The sequence below is a fragment of the Homalodisca vitripennis genome, chromosome 7 (assembly GCF_021130785.1).
Source record: "Homalodisca vitripennis isolate AUS2020 chromosome 7, UT_GWSS_2.1, whole genome shotgun sequence".
Lineage (NCBI taxonomy): Eukaryota > Metazoa > Arthropoda > Insecta > Hemiptera > Cicadellidae > Homalodisca > Homalodisca vitripennis.
Genome location: NC_060213.1, coordinates 145,593,890 through 145,613,531, shown reverse-complemented (window position 1 = coordinate 145,613,531; position 19,642 = coordinate 145,593,890). Strand labels below are relative to the sequence as shown.

General features: G+C 36.3%; 1 protein-coding gene across 3 annotated transcripts in view; it reads right to left on the bottom strand.

Moving 5' to 3' along the window:
- Nucleotides 1-18,149, bottom strand: part of LOC124366467 (glycoprotein-N-acetylgalactosamine 3-beta-galactosyltransferase 1-like) — a 55,265-nt gene extending 37,116 nt beyond the window's left edge. Inside the window, exons 1-2 of one of the 3 annotated variants that reach the window (XM_046823047.1) lie at nucleotides 17,833-18,149; nucleotides 1,360-1,441 (exon numbers count right to left, since the gene is read on the bottom strand). In XM_046823047.1, the coding sequence (XP_046679003.1) occupies nucleotides 1,360-1,366 (7 nt within the window). In that variant the 5' untranslated portion in view covers nucleotides 1,367-1,441; nucleotides 17,833-18,149. Of the gene's footprint in view, nucleotides 1-1,359; nucleotides 1,442-11,590; nucleotides 11,717-17,832 lie in introns of those variants that run through there. The other 2 variants (XM_046823049.1, XM_046823048.1) reach the window with 2 other exon arrangements.
- Between the last annotated feature and the right edge of the window lie 1,493 nt (nucleotides 18,150-19,642).

The window sequence follows — 19,642 nt, the reverse complement described above, 5'->3', positions numbered from 1 at the left end:
ATATCATACTAGGATAATAATAATTCTAGAATTTTATATTGTATAATTAGAATATCTACATTCATAACGTCTGAAGAAAAATAAATAATTTTAAGAGTGGCTCCTAAATAAGTTGTTGAAGTTATCTTAATTCATAAACCAACATAAAACCATTGTTCTAATACTCAGACAAAATAATTTAAACAAATTCCTTGAAATATATACTGTACTTGCTGCTAAATGTAAGTTTTGGCAGTGATTATGTTTTTAAATGAAAGCTATATATTTTTTGTTATTGAGACATCTTTTGAACATATCAAATTAATTATACTTTTTGTAGCTGTGATTGAATTTGTTTGTAACTCCTTTCAAACTCACAATAGTAACTTCAAATATTTTACATAAAATTATTTCTTAACTTTAAATGCAACATTTATCATCCATCACAGTTGTACTATAGTTATGCTATGAAATAGAAAGCACAGTATTTATTATATATTGTCTTACCGTGCCAAATCGATTTAACCATCACAACCCAAAATCTTTATTTTCCAAGTAACGGTTGATATTTAATTCAGTCGTAATGAAATAACACTGACATATTATTACCAGTGTTGCACAAACCTCAGACCAAAAGAGTTTGCAACAAATACTGCTTTGACAAATAATAGGGAACAACTGTGAACACAACTAACTAATTTTGCAACTGTGTCAACAACAACAGTGTGCAAAGGAAGTGAGTATTGTGGCACAGTCCATTTCTGTAAATAACTACAACCATTCACACTGTCATTTTACAAACAAAATATCAGTTAAATTGGAAAATTTTGTTTACTTTCATAGCATTGAGTTTCTAGTGTTAAAACTAATCAAATCAAACACAAAATATTTATTTTTATCATGCACAGTGTAAATTTGAATTGTGTCAATCAGTCACAGAAATAAAACCCATTGTTCTATACACATAATATATGTTACTTGTATTGAGAACAGAGGTAAAAAATCATCTATACAATAAATTTGTTTATTCATTTATATTTCTTTAAATTAAAAAAATGCTATATTAATTTTAGATTCAATTTTATTTTGTAAATATTTTAAAAGGCTTTCCAATATGTGTCCAATAAGATTTTCATAAAATTGTAAACTATGATAAATTGATATAATTTAATCTTTTTATACCTAACTCAAGTATTGTATTTATAAGACGAGAAAAATTTGGAATATATTGACTTGTATTTGGAAATGAATAAGTAGCCAGAAATATATTGGCATAAACAATATAAGATTTATAAAATGTTCTCTAGCTGATTCATCACATTTATATCATAATAAATTTATACAATGATTTAGTAATAATAATATAAATTAATAACTTACTGAGCATTATAATGACTAGAAAGTTGAGGAAATTCGTTGGCAAATGATGACTTTATCCACTCATTGTTTTATTTTTTTCTCTCTGAAACAAACATTCATGGTTTACTTCCTGATTCTAATGTGCTGCAGCATAATGAGAGTCAATAGACAATAGACAATAGACAATATTCTTTTAATGACATATTCGTAGAGAACAGTACATTGTGTCAATACAAAGTGTTTTAAAAACAGGTTCAGGTGTTAAAAAATTCTTTTTCTGTGTAGTAAGGATTTTCTTGCAGCCATATGGTTAGTTGATTCTTGAGCCTCTTGATTGGTTCTTTCTTGAGATGTTCTGGCAGATGGTTGAAATAGACTGCACCTTTATATGATGGCTTCTTCCCATATAGACTGAGGGTGGTGAGGTGGTAGTGTGAAGTTCGCAGCATGTCATAGTGTTGTGGCAGTGTATGTCTCTGTGTCTGGTCTGTGCTGTGGTGACTGCATGTAGGACAACTTCTCGAATATGGAGTGACACAACTGTGAGGATCTTGAGCTCCTTAAAGGCATCTCGACAGCTTTCTTGTGGGGCAATGTCTGCAAGACACCTTATTGCTCTTTTTTGTTGTATTAAGAGCCTTTCCATGTTGGCATTACTTGTTCCCCCCCAGGTTGCTATGCCATACCCTGAGGTGGGATTCAAATAAAGAAAAATATGCTGTTTTTGCTGTTTCCAGGCTACTTATTTGTTTTTAACCTCCTTATGACATAGGTGCTGGAGGCGAGCTTCTTGCAGAGGTGATCTATGTGGGCTGTCCAGGCCAGGTTGGAGTCTATAGTTACCCCCAAGGTGTTTGGTGTTATTTTTGGATTCTATGCCCGGTAATGCTATGTTGGTGTTGTTCTTATTTTTTTGTGTATAAAATTTAGCTGGACTGTTTTCTTTTCGTTCAGGACCAGTTCGTTTGTGGTGCAATATAGTCTAGTAGTGTTGAGGGTGGTGTGTATGTTTCTGGTAAGTGTTTCTGCTGATCTATTGGCCAGTGTGAGCACTGTGTCGTCGGCGTACATTACTGTATGGCAGTTGTCCTCCAAACAGCCAGGAAGGTCGTTAGTGAAGAGGAGGTACAGCACAGGGCCCAGGACCTGAACCTTGTGGGACTCCTCGTTGCGCAGTGGTGGGTTCAGATTTGATTTTTTGTTTGATGCCATTTTCTGTGTATTGTATCTCCACAAGCTGTTTTCCTGTCATATAAGTAGCTGTAGAACCACTTAGCCTCTGTCCCAGTCACTCCAAGGGTGTTTAACTTTGTGAGTAGTCTGTTATGACTGAGACAATCAAAGGCTTTACTGAAATCTAAGAAAAAAACTTGTTACAGTGTTTCCCTCTTCTAGTTCGTCGATTACATGTTCTACAAGTTGTATCAGGGCAGTCAGTAGCGGTTGACCTCCCCTTTAGGAAACCGTGTTGTTGGCCTGTGAGGAGGTTATTCTCTTCTAGGTGGAGGAGTAGCCTGTCGAGGACTACCTTTTCTATTATTTTAGAGAAAGTCGGGATAAGTGAGATGGGTCTGTAGCTACTAGTGTTGGTAGTTTTGCCATTTTTGTATTTTGGATAGACTTTAGCGGTTTTTAGTAGATCTGGGAAGATTCCTTGTTGGAGGGATTTGTTTGTGATTTCTGCCAGAGGGATGGTTAATTCTTCTACACAGATTTTCGTCAGTTTTGCTGATATTACATCTATACCCGAGGAAGTTTTTTGGCTTCAGGGAGTTAATGGCATTTTTTATTAATGTCATTGTGTGTTACTGGTCGAAATTGCAATTCATAATTTACTTCTGGCAATGGGTCCTTCGTTTTGTGGGGTGTTAAGCCTGTTATGGTGGGGTTTGGAGTGTTCTTTCCGCTACTGTGGCAAAAAAGTTATTGAAGCAGTTTGCAATGTCTGTTGGGTCTTGGGTTGTTCCATTGTCGAGTTGTAGTTTCCATTCTCTGGTTGTGTTAGGTTTTGCGTTTCGCTCATTATTTATAATTTGCCACAGAGCTTTAGGCTTGTTGTCAGCCTGTTCTATGTGAGCAGCTGTTTGCTCTCGTTTGAGGAGCTGAGTCTTAGGTCATAATCTTTTTTCCTTGCTGCTGTTTCGATCTTGTCCTCAGCTCTCCCTGTACATTGTTCTCTTTCCAGTGCTTGGATGTATGCTTTTTTTCAGCCTTGTGCACTCGTCATTCCAATGAGTTCTCTTGTTAAGTGGTCTTCTTCTTGTTGTTGTTAGTGGGCAGGTATTATTCAATGTTACTTGTAGGATTTTCATGAAAACTATTGTAGGCCTGGTTGGCGTCGGCTGTTAAGAGTACGTTATCCCAGTTTTGGCACTGTAGGCTTGATTTGAATCGATCTGTAGACTTTTTGTTGAATATTCTCTTCTTCTCATTTTCCAGTGGGAGATGGTTTCTCTCTGTTTTGAACTGTAATTTTTTTGCGCCGTGTGTGATCAGAGAGTCCCAATGGTATTACTGCTGTTTGGATTAGTTGTGTGTCTATGTTTGTACAGATCCAGTCAATAGATTTTGCAGATTCAGCAGTGATTCGTGTAGGTGGTAAACTCTCTATCTGATTATGTCAAAGGAGGAGAGGAGTTCTTCGAGCTTGCTGTTGTCACTGTTTGCCACAAGGTTGTCAACATTTACATCTCCCATTAGGATTGTTTTAGTTTTCGTTTGCAGTGCTCTTTCAAGTTGGTCAAGTAGAATGTCAATTGCGTTGTTCAGGTTTGCACTTGGTGGTCTGTAGACTCCAAGTACTTTGACTACTTCCTTCTTTAGTGTTATTTGAAATAAAGCTGTTTCACAAATCAATTCAGACTCGGGTCCGCTTGTATTCAAGAGTATTATTTGATTTTCTAGTCCTTTTTCTTGGCATAACCCTAGTACTCCCCCTTTTTTGTGGGCTTTCCTTGTGAAGCCTCCGACCAGGGAGTACCCCTCCAAGCACATGTTTTGTAGATTTTCCTCAGGGATGCCATGTTCTGTTATTATTATGAGGTCTGGGCGTTGTTCATTTCAGGAAATGGGCCAGCCTATCTAATTTGTTTGAGAGCCAATTTATGTTTTGATGTATGAGGGTGATTTTGTGGTGGTTACGAGATGTCTGAGTGTTTTTGTTGAGGGGGGTCTCGTACTTTTAGTTTGCTCTTGGCTTTTTTGAGGCATGAATTCAGGAAGATTTGTGTTGAGGATTTGCGTTTGTGTTTTTTTCTACAGGAAAACTGGCTTGTGGCTAAAAAATGGGCTTGTGGTGTATTTTCCAAGGGGTGCTCTACACTATGCCTTGCCTAAGGTTTCTTGGTCAGTTTGGGATTGTAGGTGTGGGTTGTTTCTTTCCTTGGACGTACGTTGTACTGTAAGGGATATCTATAAAGAAGTCTATCAGTTGAGCTGAGTTAAAAGTGTTTGCCTTAATAATCCATTTTGCTTAGTGTGTCCTTTCTAGTTGGTGTGATGTATATGAAGGAATTGGTATGTCTTGTTATGTGCTACTAGGCAGTGAGGAAGTGAGTCATATATGTCTTCTGGTTTTGCTGGAAGTGCGTTATTAGTGCTATGTCTTTGGCCTGTCTTCCTTGGAATTCATGGATTGTTGCTGTTTTGTAGCCGAGTGCAGTCAATTCACGTTTTTCTGATTGTTTAAAGACAAGGCACGTGTATTTGTCTTTTTCTAGGATTTGATGGAGGTTTTTGAGGTTATCCGCTGTTATGAGACTCAGTTTCCATTTCAGCCTGACTTGTTGTCTTCATTCCCTGGCTGTAGTAGTTTGAGAGAAGGGCTGTGGTTGTTCTAGTGCATCTGAAGGATATGTTGAGCACTTTTGAGATAGTCGCTATGTCTGTAATTTTTGTAGAACTTGACTTCATGGTTTGTTCTGTTTATGTATGGGATTTGATTAGTGTCCCCAATGAGCATCACTTCAGGCACTTTAGCGAGGTTGGCTGCGAACAGGATCTCTCCAGCATGTAACATGAGTGCTTCATCGATGATAAGTCTTTCATATCTATTTCCTTGCTGTAGATGAAGTGTGGAGTTAATCAGAAATGAATGAACTGTTCGGAAGGAGTCATTGGCATATTTGCTCTGGTCTGGATGTAAGTCATTGTAGCGTTTGCGGAAATCCAGGGCTGCATCTCTGGTTGGGAACCAAAACGAGATCGCCAGGTCTGCAGTTGTTAAGTATAAAAGTTGTTTTTTTCCACATCCTGGTACTCCTTGAACAAGGTTAAGTCTGATATCAGGGGTTGTGGGGATATCTGTGTTTCTTAACACTGTTGTAGAGTCTAAGGTCATTTAGGATGTATGTGTCGTCAGATGTTAGTATGTTGTTATTGGTGAGAGCACTGTCTGGGCTGGCTGTGTATTGTGTTTTGTTCATTTCTCAAGAGCTTTACGAGTCGCGCCCCATCAAATCCAAATTGGTAGGATTTTCTTGAATCTGTTTCAGTTAGGAAGTTCCCCGTTTGTAGGTTAATAATGGCGTAGTTATTCTTTGTTTTTTTCACAGAAATTTTGCAGGGTAACAGATTCTTTGTATAGATGGCTTACATCATATTTCTTTGTATACTGCACTCAGGTCTTCAAGTATTCCCTTTCTTTTGATCTCCACAGTTCTTTCTGTTCTTCCATGGCAGCATGCATGTAGTCGACTCGATTTGATGTTGCTGGATTAGGAGTTTTGTATGTGTTTGGTTGTGGAAGAGATCCTTGAGCTGTTCTCCAAGTGCTGTATACTGGCTCGTCTGTCTTTGGAGAGAGTCTTGCGATTTTTTCTTTGACTCTTGTCAGCTGTGTCGTCCAGGATATCGTCTATGACTTTTTTTGAGCTTCTTGTCTTGTGTGTATAGGCGCAAGACGGTGTAGGTATGCGTTACTTGAGTATTGGAGAATGACCTGAAGAAGTTCTCTAATACTGGATTGGCTTAGTTGTATCACTTCCAAGATTTCTTCCAGTTGTATTGAGAAGAGTACGGAGAACTTTATACAGTCATTTGCTAGTTCTAAAAAGCGAAACAGTTTCTTCTTCCAGTTCTTTTGTTTTGTCGAGAAAGCATATTACAATGTGTACTTTTCCCTGCTCTCGTCTAGTGTTGTGATAAAGTTATTGAAAGATGTGTCTTTATTTTAAGCCTGTGGGTAATTTTAGTGAGTTCTGGTTTGTGAGAGGGATGAGGGTCTAAAAGAATCTGCATGATCTGTATCGAGGAAATATATTCCACAGGTTTGTGGCAGGTCTGAGTCAGATATGTATTGAGTAGTCAATATGGGGGTTTCCTCTGGGGGGAAAGCAAATGCTTTTACTGCTTTAAGTTTAGCATTATCCTCTTGGTTTAAGTAGGAGATGCGGCCAGTGTTGGTGTTGATTGATGAGTTTGAGATGTATTTTCCGGTCAGCGATCTTGTTTCGGATGATTCCGTTTCATCATCATCACTAAGTGAGTCATTGAGCATTTTGTCTGTAATTTTTGGTCTGCTTTCAGTCAATTTGGTCAAGAGATTTGGTTCCCCTTTTGCTATTGTGTCCATTTGTGCAGTCGATGTCAGTTCATTTGAAGTCTTTGTCAAGGTTTTATAAATAGTCAGTTTTTTAGTCAGGGTTTGTCTGTCTCCCTCGGTTATGTTTGCTTGGCTGTTAGTTGTCAGTTGGTCTGACTCACTTATCTTCAGTTTTTTTGTCAGGGTTTGTCTGTCTCCCTCCGTTGTATTTGTGTTGTAGTTCTCTGTCAGTGGTTTTGGGGTTCTCTGTAGAAGTTTTGTAAGCGGGGCGATGCATTTGTTGATGTTTGGCTATCTCTATCTATGGTGTCTTGGCTGTTCTCTACCTAGTTGATCGGTGGCACCACTTAAGATTTTGTCATGAGAGATTTTGTCAAATGAGATGGTTTGATACTTTCGGCTGTCTTGTGGCCCCGTGTTTCCAGGTTCAGGTCGTGTGTTAGGGTATTTGTGTTTGCATTATTTGCATTGTTTCTTAGCCTTAGCAAACCTGTAGGGAGATGCTAAAACACATTTTTACCCCCACAAGTGTTTCTTCTTCGTTTCTTAGAGCTTTGCTCTGTGTATTTTTCTTTGTCTGGAAGCTTTTTTAAGGAATTTGCTGATGATGTTAGTAGCATCTTGATTGTTTGCTCCATTTCATCTTGCCTTTTCTTCAGCTGAGTAAGCTCTATCAAGAAAGAAGAGGAGTTTGGGGTTGTGGAGGGCATCATGTGTTTGTGTTCCTGCTTCACTATAGAATTTTAAAGATACATTCTGACTGTTGGCTTGTAACTGATTTGACAAGGTGGTGTTTATTTTTTTTTCAGGATTTTTACTATTGAAAGATTTTTAAGTCATGGATGTGGGAGGCCTCTGCTACCCTTTTTAATTTTAAAATGATTTTTTTTTTCCTGTTCATTTATTTTATTAACGTAATTATTAAAGTATTTCGGTTTGTTTTAGGTCATATTCCTCAAAAATAGTTTGCTGTTCAATTTTATATCCTTTTTACATTTTTCGAGTTGCTGTTCTAGGTCTTCTAGTTTGTTAAGGAGAAGTTTTCAATTTTCTGAACATGTTTGGATTCCAATTCTGTGAGTTGTATTCTGTGAGAGTATTACGCTTGTTCGTGGTCACATTTAGTCATGACTAAAACTATAGTTTATGTTATGACATATGTAAACATTCATAGTTTACTTCCTGATTCTAATGTGCTGCAGCATAATGAGGGTATTACGTTTGCTCGTGGTCACATTTAGTCATGACTAAAACTATAGTTTATGTTATGACATATGTAAACATTCAAAGTTTACTTCCTGATTCTAATGTGCTGCAGCATAATGAGGGTATTACGTTTGCTCGTGGTCACATTTAGTCATGACTAAAACTATAGTTTATGTTATGACATATGTAAACATTCATGGTTTACTTCCTGATTCTAATGTGCTGCAGCATAATGAGGGTATTACGTTTGCTCGTGGTCACATTTAGTCATGACTAAAACTATAGTTTATGTTATGACATATGTAAACATTCAAAGTTTACTTCCTGATTCTAATGTGCTGCAGCATAATGAGGGTATTACGTTTGCTCGTGGTCACATTTAGTCATGACTAAAACTATAGTTTATGTTATGACATATGTAAACATTCATGGTTTACTTCCTGATTCTAATGTGCTGCAGCATAATGAGGGTATTACGCTTGCTCGTGGTCACATTTAGTCATGACTAAAACTATAGTTTATGTTATGACATATGTAAACATTCATGGTTTACTTCCTGATTCTAATGTGCTGCAGCATAATGAGGGTATTACGCTTGTTCGTGGTCACATTTAGTCATGACTAAAACTATAGTTTATGTTATGACATATGTAAACATTCATAGTTTACTTCCTGATTCTAATTTGCTGCAGCATAATGAGGGTATTACGTTTGCTCGTGGTCACATTTAGTCATGACTAAAACTATAGTTTATGTTATGACATATGTAAACATTCAAAGTTTACTTCCTGATTCTAATGTGCTGCAGCATAATGAGGGTATTACGTTTGTTCGTGGTCACATTTAGTCATGACAAACTATAGTTTATGTTATGACATATGTAAACATTCATGGTTTACTTCCTGATTCTAATGTGCTGCAGCATAATGAGGGTATTACGTTTGCTCGTGGTCACATTTAGTCATGACTAAAACTATAGTTTATGTTATGACATGTAAACATTCATGGTTTACTTCCTGATTCTAATGTGCTGCAGCATAATGAGGGTATTACGTTTGTTCGTGGTCACATTTAGTCATGACTAAAACTATAGTTTATGTTATGACATATGTAAACATTCAAAGTTTACTTCCTGATTCTAATGTGCTGCAGCATAATGAGGGTATTACGTTTGCTCGTGGTCACATTTAGTCATGACTAAAACTATAGTTTATGTTATGACATATGTAAACATTCATAGTTTACTTCCTGATTCTAATGTGCTGCAGCATAATGAGGGTATTACGTTTGCTCGTGGTCACATTTAGTCATGACTAAAACTATAGTTTATGTTATGACATGTAAACATTCATGGTTTACTTCTTGATTCTAATGTGTTGCAGAATAATGAGGGTATTACGTTTGCTCGTGGTCACATTTAGTCATGACTAAAACTATAGTTTATGTTATGACATATGTAAACATTCATGGTTTACTTCCTGATTCTAATGTGCTGCAGCATAATGAGGGTATTACGTTTGTTCGTGGTCACATTTAGTCATGACTAAAACTATAGTTTATGTTATGACATATATAGTATATTACATGAAATCTGCCATACATCATTAGATGATATGTAGTAATCAATATAAATATTCAATGTTTTAATGACGGCAGAATTGTTCATGGTAGATATGGTGATTGTGAGTCTTTGTTTACATCCAATAATATGTTGTTAAGCGGGAGAAGTCAAAGTGTTGTGTACTTAAATATTAGGTAATTGAAATAGTATTGTGATAATTTACTAAGTTAATTAAAGTTTAACTTATTTTTTAAGCTTTTTTATGTAGTTTTTATGTCAGAAATATACAGTAATAAAACTGTGGCAGATTTTTTTACGTTAGATATTTTTAAATATAAAAAATATAATAAATTAAGACTCTACAAAGAAGGAGGTGGTCTGATGATTTTTACGACTCAAAAAAACTTTAATACACACCAATTGACATACATTCACAATGGCCTTGGAATTTTAAGTAAAAGATCCAGCAAAATTTTGTATTTATGCATTTTACAGACCTCCAACTTATAGTTCTTGTGTCCTGATAAATACAATGTTAGCAGAACTCGAATCAATATTGATCCGGTTGCATTAGTACAATGATCTGATATTTATTGGTGACATCAACATAGACATAGATAATGAGACGTGTAGTACATTACAGTATGAAACTATTAAGTCTGCCTTGGGTCTGCATACTTTCCTGTACTAGAGAGGAAGTAAGAATGGGAAATGTAACACACCATATATTCTCAAGAAGTGATGCAGATCTAACACATACTGTTGTAATATTGTCGAAGACGTCATATCATTGCCCTATTTCAATGAAACTAGAATGGGAGAAATGGATGGAAATATTGAAAAACCTAATTATAAGTATAATGAGAGACCAATTATATGAAACCTCAAGGAAGAAGATTGGAATAAAATATTGGTAGAATCAAATGACTTAAGCCATAGATTTGAAGCACTAATAAAGAAATTTGATGAGATATATTCAAATACAAAACAACTTTATCTATAATTTGTACAATTACATTTAAAATTATACAAATAAAGAACGCATCAGTTATATTTTATTTAAAATATTTTTATATTTCCATAAATTCTTCAAATGAATACAAAACTTAAGACTTTAGTTTATATTTTTATTAGTCAAAAATAGTTTAAGGTATTTTTTGAACAATAAATTATTCTCTATACTGAGTAAGTCTTTTGGAATTTTATTTATAAACTTAATGCCTGCAGAGCTATGTTTCTTATAATGAAATTCCAACGAGTGTTTATGTAGTGCCAACTGGCTTCTATTTTGAGTAAAGTAGTCATGACTTGACCCTAATCGAGGTAATTTGTAAACATTTGATCTGACTGTCATTACTGTTCCAAGTATATACATTCCATAAACAGTTAAAATTCCCAACTTAGAAAATAATCTTTCACAGAATCCCGGTCCTTTAAATTTAGTATTATTCAAAACGCCTTTTTTGAAGTTGCAGAAAGCTTAGCAGATTTTACTAGCGGCCCCATACAACGTAACACCGAAGGTTACATGAGCATGTATATGGCCTTAGTACATGGATTTTGTAATTTTAATTGAGCAATATTTGGACATGGATTTAAGAGCAAATAATCCCAAGTTAGGTACTAGCGGCCCCATACAACGTAACACCGAAGGTTACATGAGCATGTATGTGGGCATAGTACATGGATTTTGTAATTTTAATTGAGCAATATTTGGACATGGATTTAAGAGCAAATAATCCCAAGTTAGGTACTAGCGGCCCCATACAACGTAACACCGAAGGTTACATGAGCATGTATGTGGGCATAGTACATGGATTTTGTAATTTTAATTGAGCAATATTTGGACATGGATTTAAGAGCAAATAATCCAGGAGAGATCTTTTTTGCAAAGCCAAAATGTGTTCATCCCAAGTTAGGTTCTCATTGAAAAGTAATCTTACCTTGTGAAAAACTGTATAAATGGAAATTCTGTACACTTCACTAGACAACCTGAGAAGACAATAGGAACAGCCAGGAACACTGTAACACTGTTGGCACTCAGGTGATAAGCAACACTTGTCTCCTATCTAGCCAGGTCGGGTAATAACCACTATCTCAATTGGGTGGAACTTCCATTCAATAGCAGATAACAACAAAGCTCTTTATCGATACTACTATTGTTGAATCAATCAAGATTGTCAATTAAACTGAAACCATCCAGGTTATGTCACAGTAAAATTTCATAAACAAATATCAGAAAGTAATTTTTTCTATTCAATACTGCAAGTTTTATGATGAAATTTTTATTTTAAACTCCAAAATCAATATAAGTAAAGAATATTTTATACATAAAATTTATTTTTGTATTGAAGTACATGTAGCAATTAAGACCTGTGACAATTTTTAAGAAAATTGATTAGTAAATAACACAGAAAATTATTTTCTAAAAGATGGAAAATTTATTTTATAACATATTCTTACTTGTCATTAGTCAGTATGGACAGTTCAAATTTTTTTCTTAAAGATATTTAGACATATTCTCGTATGTGTACGCTTTTTAATAATGTAATATGTATCTTACCAGAATACAAAACAAAAATAAAATCCAAAATTATTTACACGATTATGTACAAAACTTGTGTTCATGATGCTTTCCTCTTCTTAGCACCTGTGCGTTCAAATTGTCGATGTTCATGTGTCCTGCAGTTCACACGTCAACGCGCGTTTAGCTGCGTTTTTCATCGACCCACGAGCCAAGTGATCCACCGTTCAGGGTAATCATGCTTCGGCCACTTCATCAGAATTCATTTCATACTCTGGAGTTCCCCAAGGATCGCTGTTGGGACCCTATCTCTTTTCACTCTTCATAAATGACCTTCCTAAGGCTCTACAATGCGACTCACTTCTGTTTGCTGATGATGTGAAACTGTTTTCCATCGTATCCACTGAAGAGGACTGCCTACGAATCCAGGAAGATCTTTGTGCGATCGACCGCTGGTGCGAAGAGAACAAAATGAAACTCAACACTAAGAAATGCCAAGTGATGACCTTCCATCGGAATCTCTCCCCCGTTGTCCATGAGTACAATATACGCAGGGAGCCCTTAACTCGTGTACTGCAGGTAAAAGATCTTGGTATTACATTAGTACCTTCACTGAATCCTGAGTTGCATGTGCGAAACATTTGCAGCAGAGCAAACAAAATGCTTGGATTTGTCTCCCGATTCTCAAAAGGCTTAAGTGACACGGCTTTAAAAACTTTGTATTGTGCTTTGGTACGCCAAATCCTTGAATATGGCTCTCCAGTGTGGAACCCCCACCAGAAGTTTCTCATAGATGAACTAGAGACTATTCAAAGAAGATTTATTCGAATAGTGGGTGTCAGGAGTGGTCTTCTCTATCGTCAGGTTCCCATCGGGGAAGTGTCTCGTGATCTGGGACTCCTGACTCTTGCGGATCGCAGATTCTCCGCTGACGTTGTACTGCTGTCAAAGATCCTTAACGGCAAGATCGACTGTCCCGATATGCTGAGCCAGATCCTCTTCAGGACCCCTTCAACCACTCGCTCCAGAGACCTGTTCGCTAGGCAGCAACATCGCACCAACTACGCAGCAAACGATACGATGTACCGACTTCAGAGTTCTGGTAATAGCGTCGCCGACATCGTTGACTTTTTTTGTGGACAGTATACCAGTGCTCAAGAGGAAGATCGCCGATCTGCATGAGTTATCTGCCTAGGAGTTGCACAATGAGGGAAGACATTCGTTCTTACACTTTATCTGTACGTCTCTCATTGCTGTTATTTATATATTGTGTCTTGTTAATTCTTGTCTAATCTTGTTTATTCTCATTGTTTCGTGCTAAATTATTGCTGTTATTGTTCGTTGTTTTCCATAGTTCAAATCACGGTACACTAATAATTAATTACGTTATTGTCATTCATAGTTTATATCCGTTTCGTCACTTAAATAGTTTATTAATCGTTATTGCTCTATTTGTCACTGTGGTTGTTTACTTTCATTGTTTAATATTATGTTCAAAACTGTAAAAATGGAGATGTCCGTTGAAATGTAAAATAAAATAAAATAAAATAAAAAAAAATAAAATAAACCTGTGCTTTGTCAAGCATAGGGGGATGAATACCTTTATTGCAATGTTTGCAGGTGAGTTTTTCTCCTTTTACCTTCTGAACTTGTACTCTAAGCACTGCACATTGAGCAATTTTGCCGTTTATTTTCCAGTAAATGGTAAAGAGGGTCATTACCGAAACCTGTATGTTGTACCGGAGTGGGGTCGCCAAGCCATTCCTCAGTGATTGCTTCTAATCCAAATTTTGAAAGCTAGTCTTGAAATGGGCTTGTCTGTATTCATTTTATAAAGGATGTAGAGGTTCACATCATTCAGGAAAAAATGTGGAACATTACTTTTTCCAATAGCGTAGAGTTTTTCCTGTCATCCAAATAACAATAGGCTAGAGCATTCGGTCTGCTGAATGTACTCCACCCATGAAGGTGTTGTTAGTTGCGGATCATATTAGGCCTACTGGTTATAAGGACTTTATTTCCCTTTTCCTGGATTTTAATTCATCAGTGGCCGTACTGTCTGTTGAAAGAAGTAATACTAGGTGTGTTATAATAGGTACAGAATAATGTAATTGGGAAGTGGTAAAGATTTGGGTCAGATAGCTCATGTAGTTTAGTAGATAATGGTTCCTAAAGTTGAGCTTGACGCCCCATTTAATTACATATTTTGCCATGTCCATTCCTTGAAACATTATATTATTTAGTTCAGGGGGCCAATGACAATAGGTTAACAACGCCATTTCTGACATTCTGCCATTACAGCCTAACGGCTCACAATTACCTTTCCACTTTATAAATATAATTAGATGGTATTTTATTCATGATTAAATTATTACTTTTCTAGATATAAAAAAGCTGCAGTAAAGTACCCAACACTCAAATGACTGATAATATAGAATTATTGATATTGATGAGTAAAGAATCACTGATATATCTACTTAAACCAAATTACATAGGGTGTGAACTGGCAGGACATGAGCCAAGCCTCCTCATAGCACAATCACAAGGGAGAGCTTGATCTTTAATATGCGAACTCCGGTTACTTGATGAACTCCAAAGAAAGCGGGCCCACTGCTTGGGGTGACCTTTAGATCTCCGTTGAGAGCCTGCCATAATTGACGCTGAGCCCCAGTTGGCCAGGGCATCAGCTCTTTCATTCCCAGGGATCCCCTCATACCCAGGAGCCCAACAAACAGTCACATTGTTGATTCTGGCAAGGGAAGAAAAGACTTGATAGCAATCCCAGACAAGTTTGGATTTGAACACACAAGAGTCCAGCGCCATCAGTGCAGCCTGACTATCCGTGAAAATATTGATCGTCTTGCTCCGATATTGCAGACAAAGATTCTAACGAGCACATTCCATAAAGGCTGCGACCTCTGCCTGAAAAACTAGGATATGGACCCATAGACACCACCAGCTCCCTGCATGGTCTCACCCCCACAATTCCAGAGCCTGTGCCGCTTTTTGTTTTAGAGCCGTCTGTTTTGTTTTAGACCATTCAAGCTCCGCTGGTGAAAGAGGTTTCCTTCCCTCCGACCAATCGTCCCTAGGAGGTATCACAATCCTAAAGGGTTTGTCAAAGGATAACTTTTGTGGCATCTGATCAGAGATCATGTGTAGAGCATCCTCCTGAATCAGGATGCTAATTCTACAGTGCCCACTGCTGCAGCCCGACCAGAGTCCCGTTTGCTGAAGACAGTAGGCACTCCTCCTGGCTATAGCCCGAATAACAATGTCAAGGGGGCGAGGTTGAGACAACAGTCTAGAGCTGCACCCAGCGCACTAGGAAAAGCCCCACTGATAGCAAGGCAAGCCAACCTTTGGATGCCCACCAAAAAGACACCTATGGCTACCTCTTTTGCTACCAACGTCTTCTTAATCCTGTATAACAACTGATGCAGGGCCGAGTCACATGACCTTCCTGGAGTGTAGGCATGCTGATTTGGATGTAGAGGTCACTCCAAAACCGATCCCTCCAGACAAACCTAGCAACCATCTTCTCCATGGTTTTCAGAAGAAAGGAGGACAGACATATCGGCCTGAAAGACTTGGGTCGATCCAGACTAGCCTTCTCCTGCTTCGGTAAACACTCTCTGGACACTCTCCAGGACAGTGGAATGAACCTGAGGGCCACGGAGGATCTGAACAGTCTGCACAGCTGGGGAAGGAGAATATCCAGCCCCCGCTGCAAGCAGACCGGTCTCACTCCGTCTCCCCAGGAGCTTTATAAGGACTACAAGAGTTAATCGCCCATTCGATCCTTCTGAAGGTTATGTGACACAGTGCGCCAGACTCCATTGCAAATGAGTGGTGTGCCCCGTAGGTCTCCCGTCACTGCCAAATGATTGATCACTGTCATGAACAATACAGTCCAGAAAGTGTGTTCCCATAGTAACTTTTAGAACTTTCTCTGATTCAGTAATGTAGCCTATATACCTTATTCGTCCTTGAGACCACCAAGCGGCAAGATGGGATTTTTGCAAATAGTTTCTGAAGCCTTGCACAGCTCTGCACACTATCGATATCGGTGCAGAGTTTCTTCCAGGCTGATCTCTTACGATAAGCGGACTTGGTTTTTTATATCGAGGAATGTAATCATCGATACCTAATATTCGCATCTCAAATCCTAGACTATCAAATGATATAAAAGTATCTAACCTCAATAACAATTATATGTTTTAAATTAAAACATGAATTTAATATTTACAGTGATCAAACAAATTATTATAACCAAAATTAGGAAACTGAAGAAGACCATATTTGCTCCTCTCACAGTTACAGTTGTTTCTTTCCCACAAATTTCACATAATGGGTTTTTCGGTACGAGTCCAACATGTTGAAGCCACGAAAAACATGTCGGGTAGGGTCCAATAAGCGGACCCGGTTTTTTATATCGAAGAATATAATCATCGATACCTAATATTCGCATATCGAATCATAGACTATCAATCGATATAAAAGTAATAACAATCATATGTTTAAATTAAAATGTGAATTTAATGATAACAAATAATAAATGAACATAACCAAAATCAGGGAAACTCATGACTTTAACTAAATGAAACAGAACGAAAATGTTTTTACTAAAGTTGTGTCCACCATTACCTTCTTTTTTTGCATCTGAAGACGACCATGTTAGCTCCTCTGACAGTTACATTTGTTACCTTTCCACAAATATCACACAATGGATTCTTAGGTACTAACCCAACATCCTGAAGCCATAAAAAACATATTTTATCGTCTTTTAAAGCAATTTCGTGAAGCTTCCAAAGATTGACGGCCATTTTAATACACAATGTTACGTGAAATTTAAAATATTACCTTGTATTATTTGAAAGTGTTTACAGCTGTTCATATAGATTATTTAAGTTGTTAAAAATAATTCATCAGTATCGATTGATTATATCGATGGTTATGATTAAGTAATATCGTTTGCCAATTTCGATATAAAAAACCGGGTCCGCTTATTGGACCGTACCCAACATGTCTTATCATCTTTCAAAGCAAAGTCGTCTTAGTTTTTTTTTAATTGACTGCCATTTTTTAAAATCAAATGTTACTTAATATGTAACATTGAAATATTACCCTACGTGTATTATTTGAAAGTGTTTACAACTGTTAATATAGATTATTTTAATTAATTGTTAAAAATAAATAATCAGTATCAATTGATGGTTATGATTAAGTAATATCGCTTGCCAATTTCGATATGAAAAACCGGGTCTGTACTCTACCCAAATGGTTATTTATATGATCATCTAAATGTAGAAAAAAAGGCCACATATTCTAGCTATAGTCTATGCCATTGTAGCTTGTAATGGTTTTGAGGTTATGACTTTTATGTACATTTTTAACTTTGGTAACCATTATTAGGTGATAAAAATAGGTTATTGGGTATTAAAATAACAACAATATACAAACCTAATAGGACCTCAAAAAATTATATTTACTTATTCTTATCTAATGTGTTGGTTTACTTCTCAATATTTGCAATATCATAAGCTGTAAATAGCTTTGTGATAAGCTTATTGAATTTATGTTTTCTCAATAAATATATATCACCAGTAAGTTAGGTATAATTACAAAAAACAATTCAAAGGTTAAAGTTTAAAAACTTACCGACAGAGATTCAACTTTAGTGGTGAATCTATGATAACAATCTACTCTTTCACAGAGCCTATTTGAGATAATGATTACGAAGAACACTTACATCTTTGTTAAAAAAAAGTAGCAATATATGTGATAACAATTCAAACTTAGGGATATTCCTCTGTTTTTAACTCATTTTAATCAACGAAAATTATTAACCTAACAACTCAATTAACTACCCAGATTTAATTTCACTTATGTTTAATCGATAATTGCCAATCCGCCACAGGGTTCAGCAAAGCAAAATACTACTATAACACATCAATCAAACTAAACTAAACTAACGCCGTGCCGACGACGACGACGGTACCGTGAACTTCAAATGCAAATTTAAAGCAGTTTGGCCAACGTCTGTTTCAAAAGTAAGCCACAGTTTTTGTTTTATTAAGTTCATTAAAATTTGAAAATCATATTTTTTATACAATTTTATTTATTAAAAACTGTTCGATTTGTGAGGAACAATAAGTAATTATTATATAGAGACAACGTCAATAATTAAAATTGAATTAGATGTTAACCATTGTTATAATAATAAATTAATTATTTCAAAAAAACATGTTGACATGTTATGGTAATCATTATATTTGTTGTGGCTAAAATGTTTCATTCATTCTGACATCGAAGTTCCCTTCACACTTACAGTTTACCCATACACTCGAATAAATGCCACTTAAGCCTCAGTGATGGAAACTGGGAGAAAAGTAACATTGAAAAATCGAAGGCATTTGCAGAATATTTCAACAACGTTTTGAAATCGGATGACGCTTTTGTAAACAACGAATAGGAAATACACGAGTATTTAGATTCGCCACTTCAACTCGATTTCCCCTTACGAAAATTCAAACCATCTGAAGTTCGCTCAGTTATAACTCACAATCTCAATCCTCATAAGTCTCCTGGCTATGATCTATTACTAAAAAAATACTGAAAGAACTTCCAAGAAAAGCGAGTATATTCTCAACATTATTATTTAACGTCATACTGAGACTAGAACACCCTACCCGTTCAATTTAAAAGTGTCCAGGTAATTGTCATCCAAAAGCCAGGGAAGCCCCTTACCCAGCTAACCTCATGAGACCAATAAGCCTCTTACCTGTTATTTCAAAACTGTTTGAAACGCTTCTTCTGAGAAGGCTATAATTATTAATTGATGAAGATTCTATAGTACCTACTCATCAGTTTGGTTTTGGGCAAAACATGGCACAATACAAGAAGTCCATAGAGTGGTTGAAATGATACGGGAGTGTTTAAAAATAAAAGTTATTGTTCAGCTACCTTTTTAGATGTCAGTCAAGCGTTTGATAAGGTGTGTCATACTGATATATTATACAAAACTAACAAGTTTTGCCTCATTCTATTTTTCTTTTTTCAATACTGAAATCATATTTTTCAAACTGATATTTTCCAAAAAATATCAAAATTTTCTTACTCAACTACATTTAATAGAGTTCGGAGTTCCTCAAGGAAGTGTACTTGGTCCATTTTTATAATTATTATATACCGCTGACATCCCAGAAAATTAAAATACTCTAATTGCAACTTTCGCAGATGATACTGCAGTTTTTCAGTCCATAAAGATTGTATTTGAGCATCTCATTACTTACAACAGAGCTTAGATGCAATTACTACATGGTTTAAGACATGGAGAATCATAATTAACGGAAATAAATCAGTTCACATAACGTTCCCAATAAATACAAATTCTTGTCCTCCAGTCACATTGAATGACGTTCATTTACCACAAACTTAACTGAAGTAAATTATCTGGGCATGCGATTAG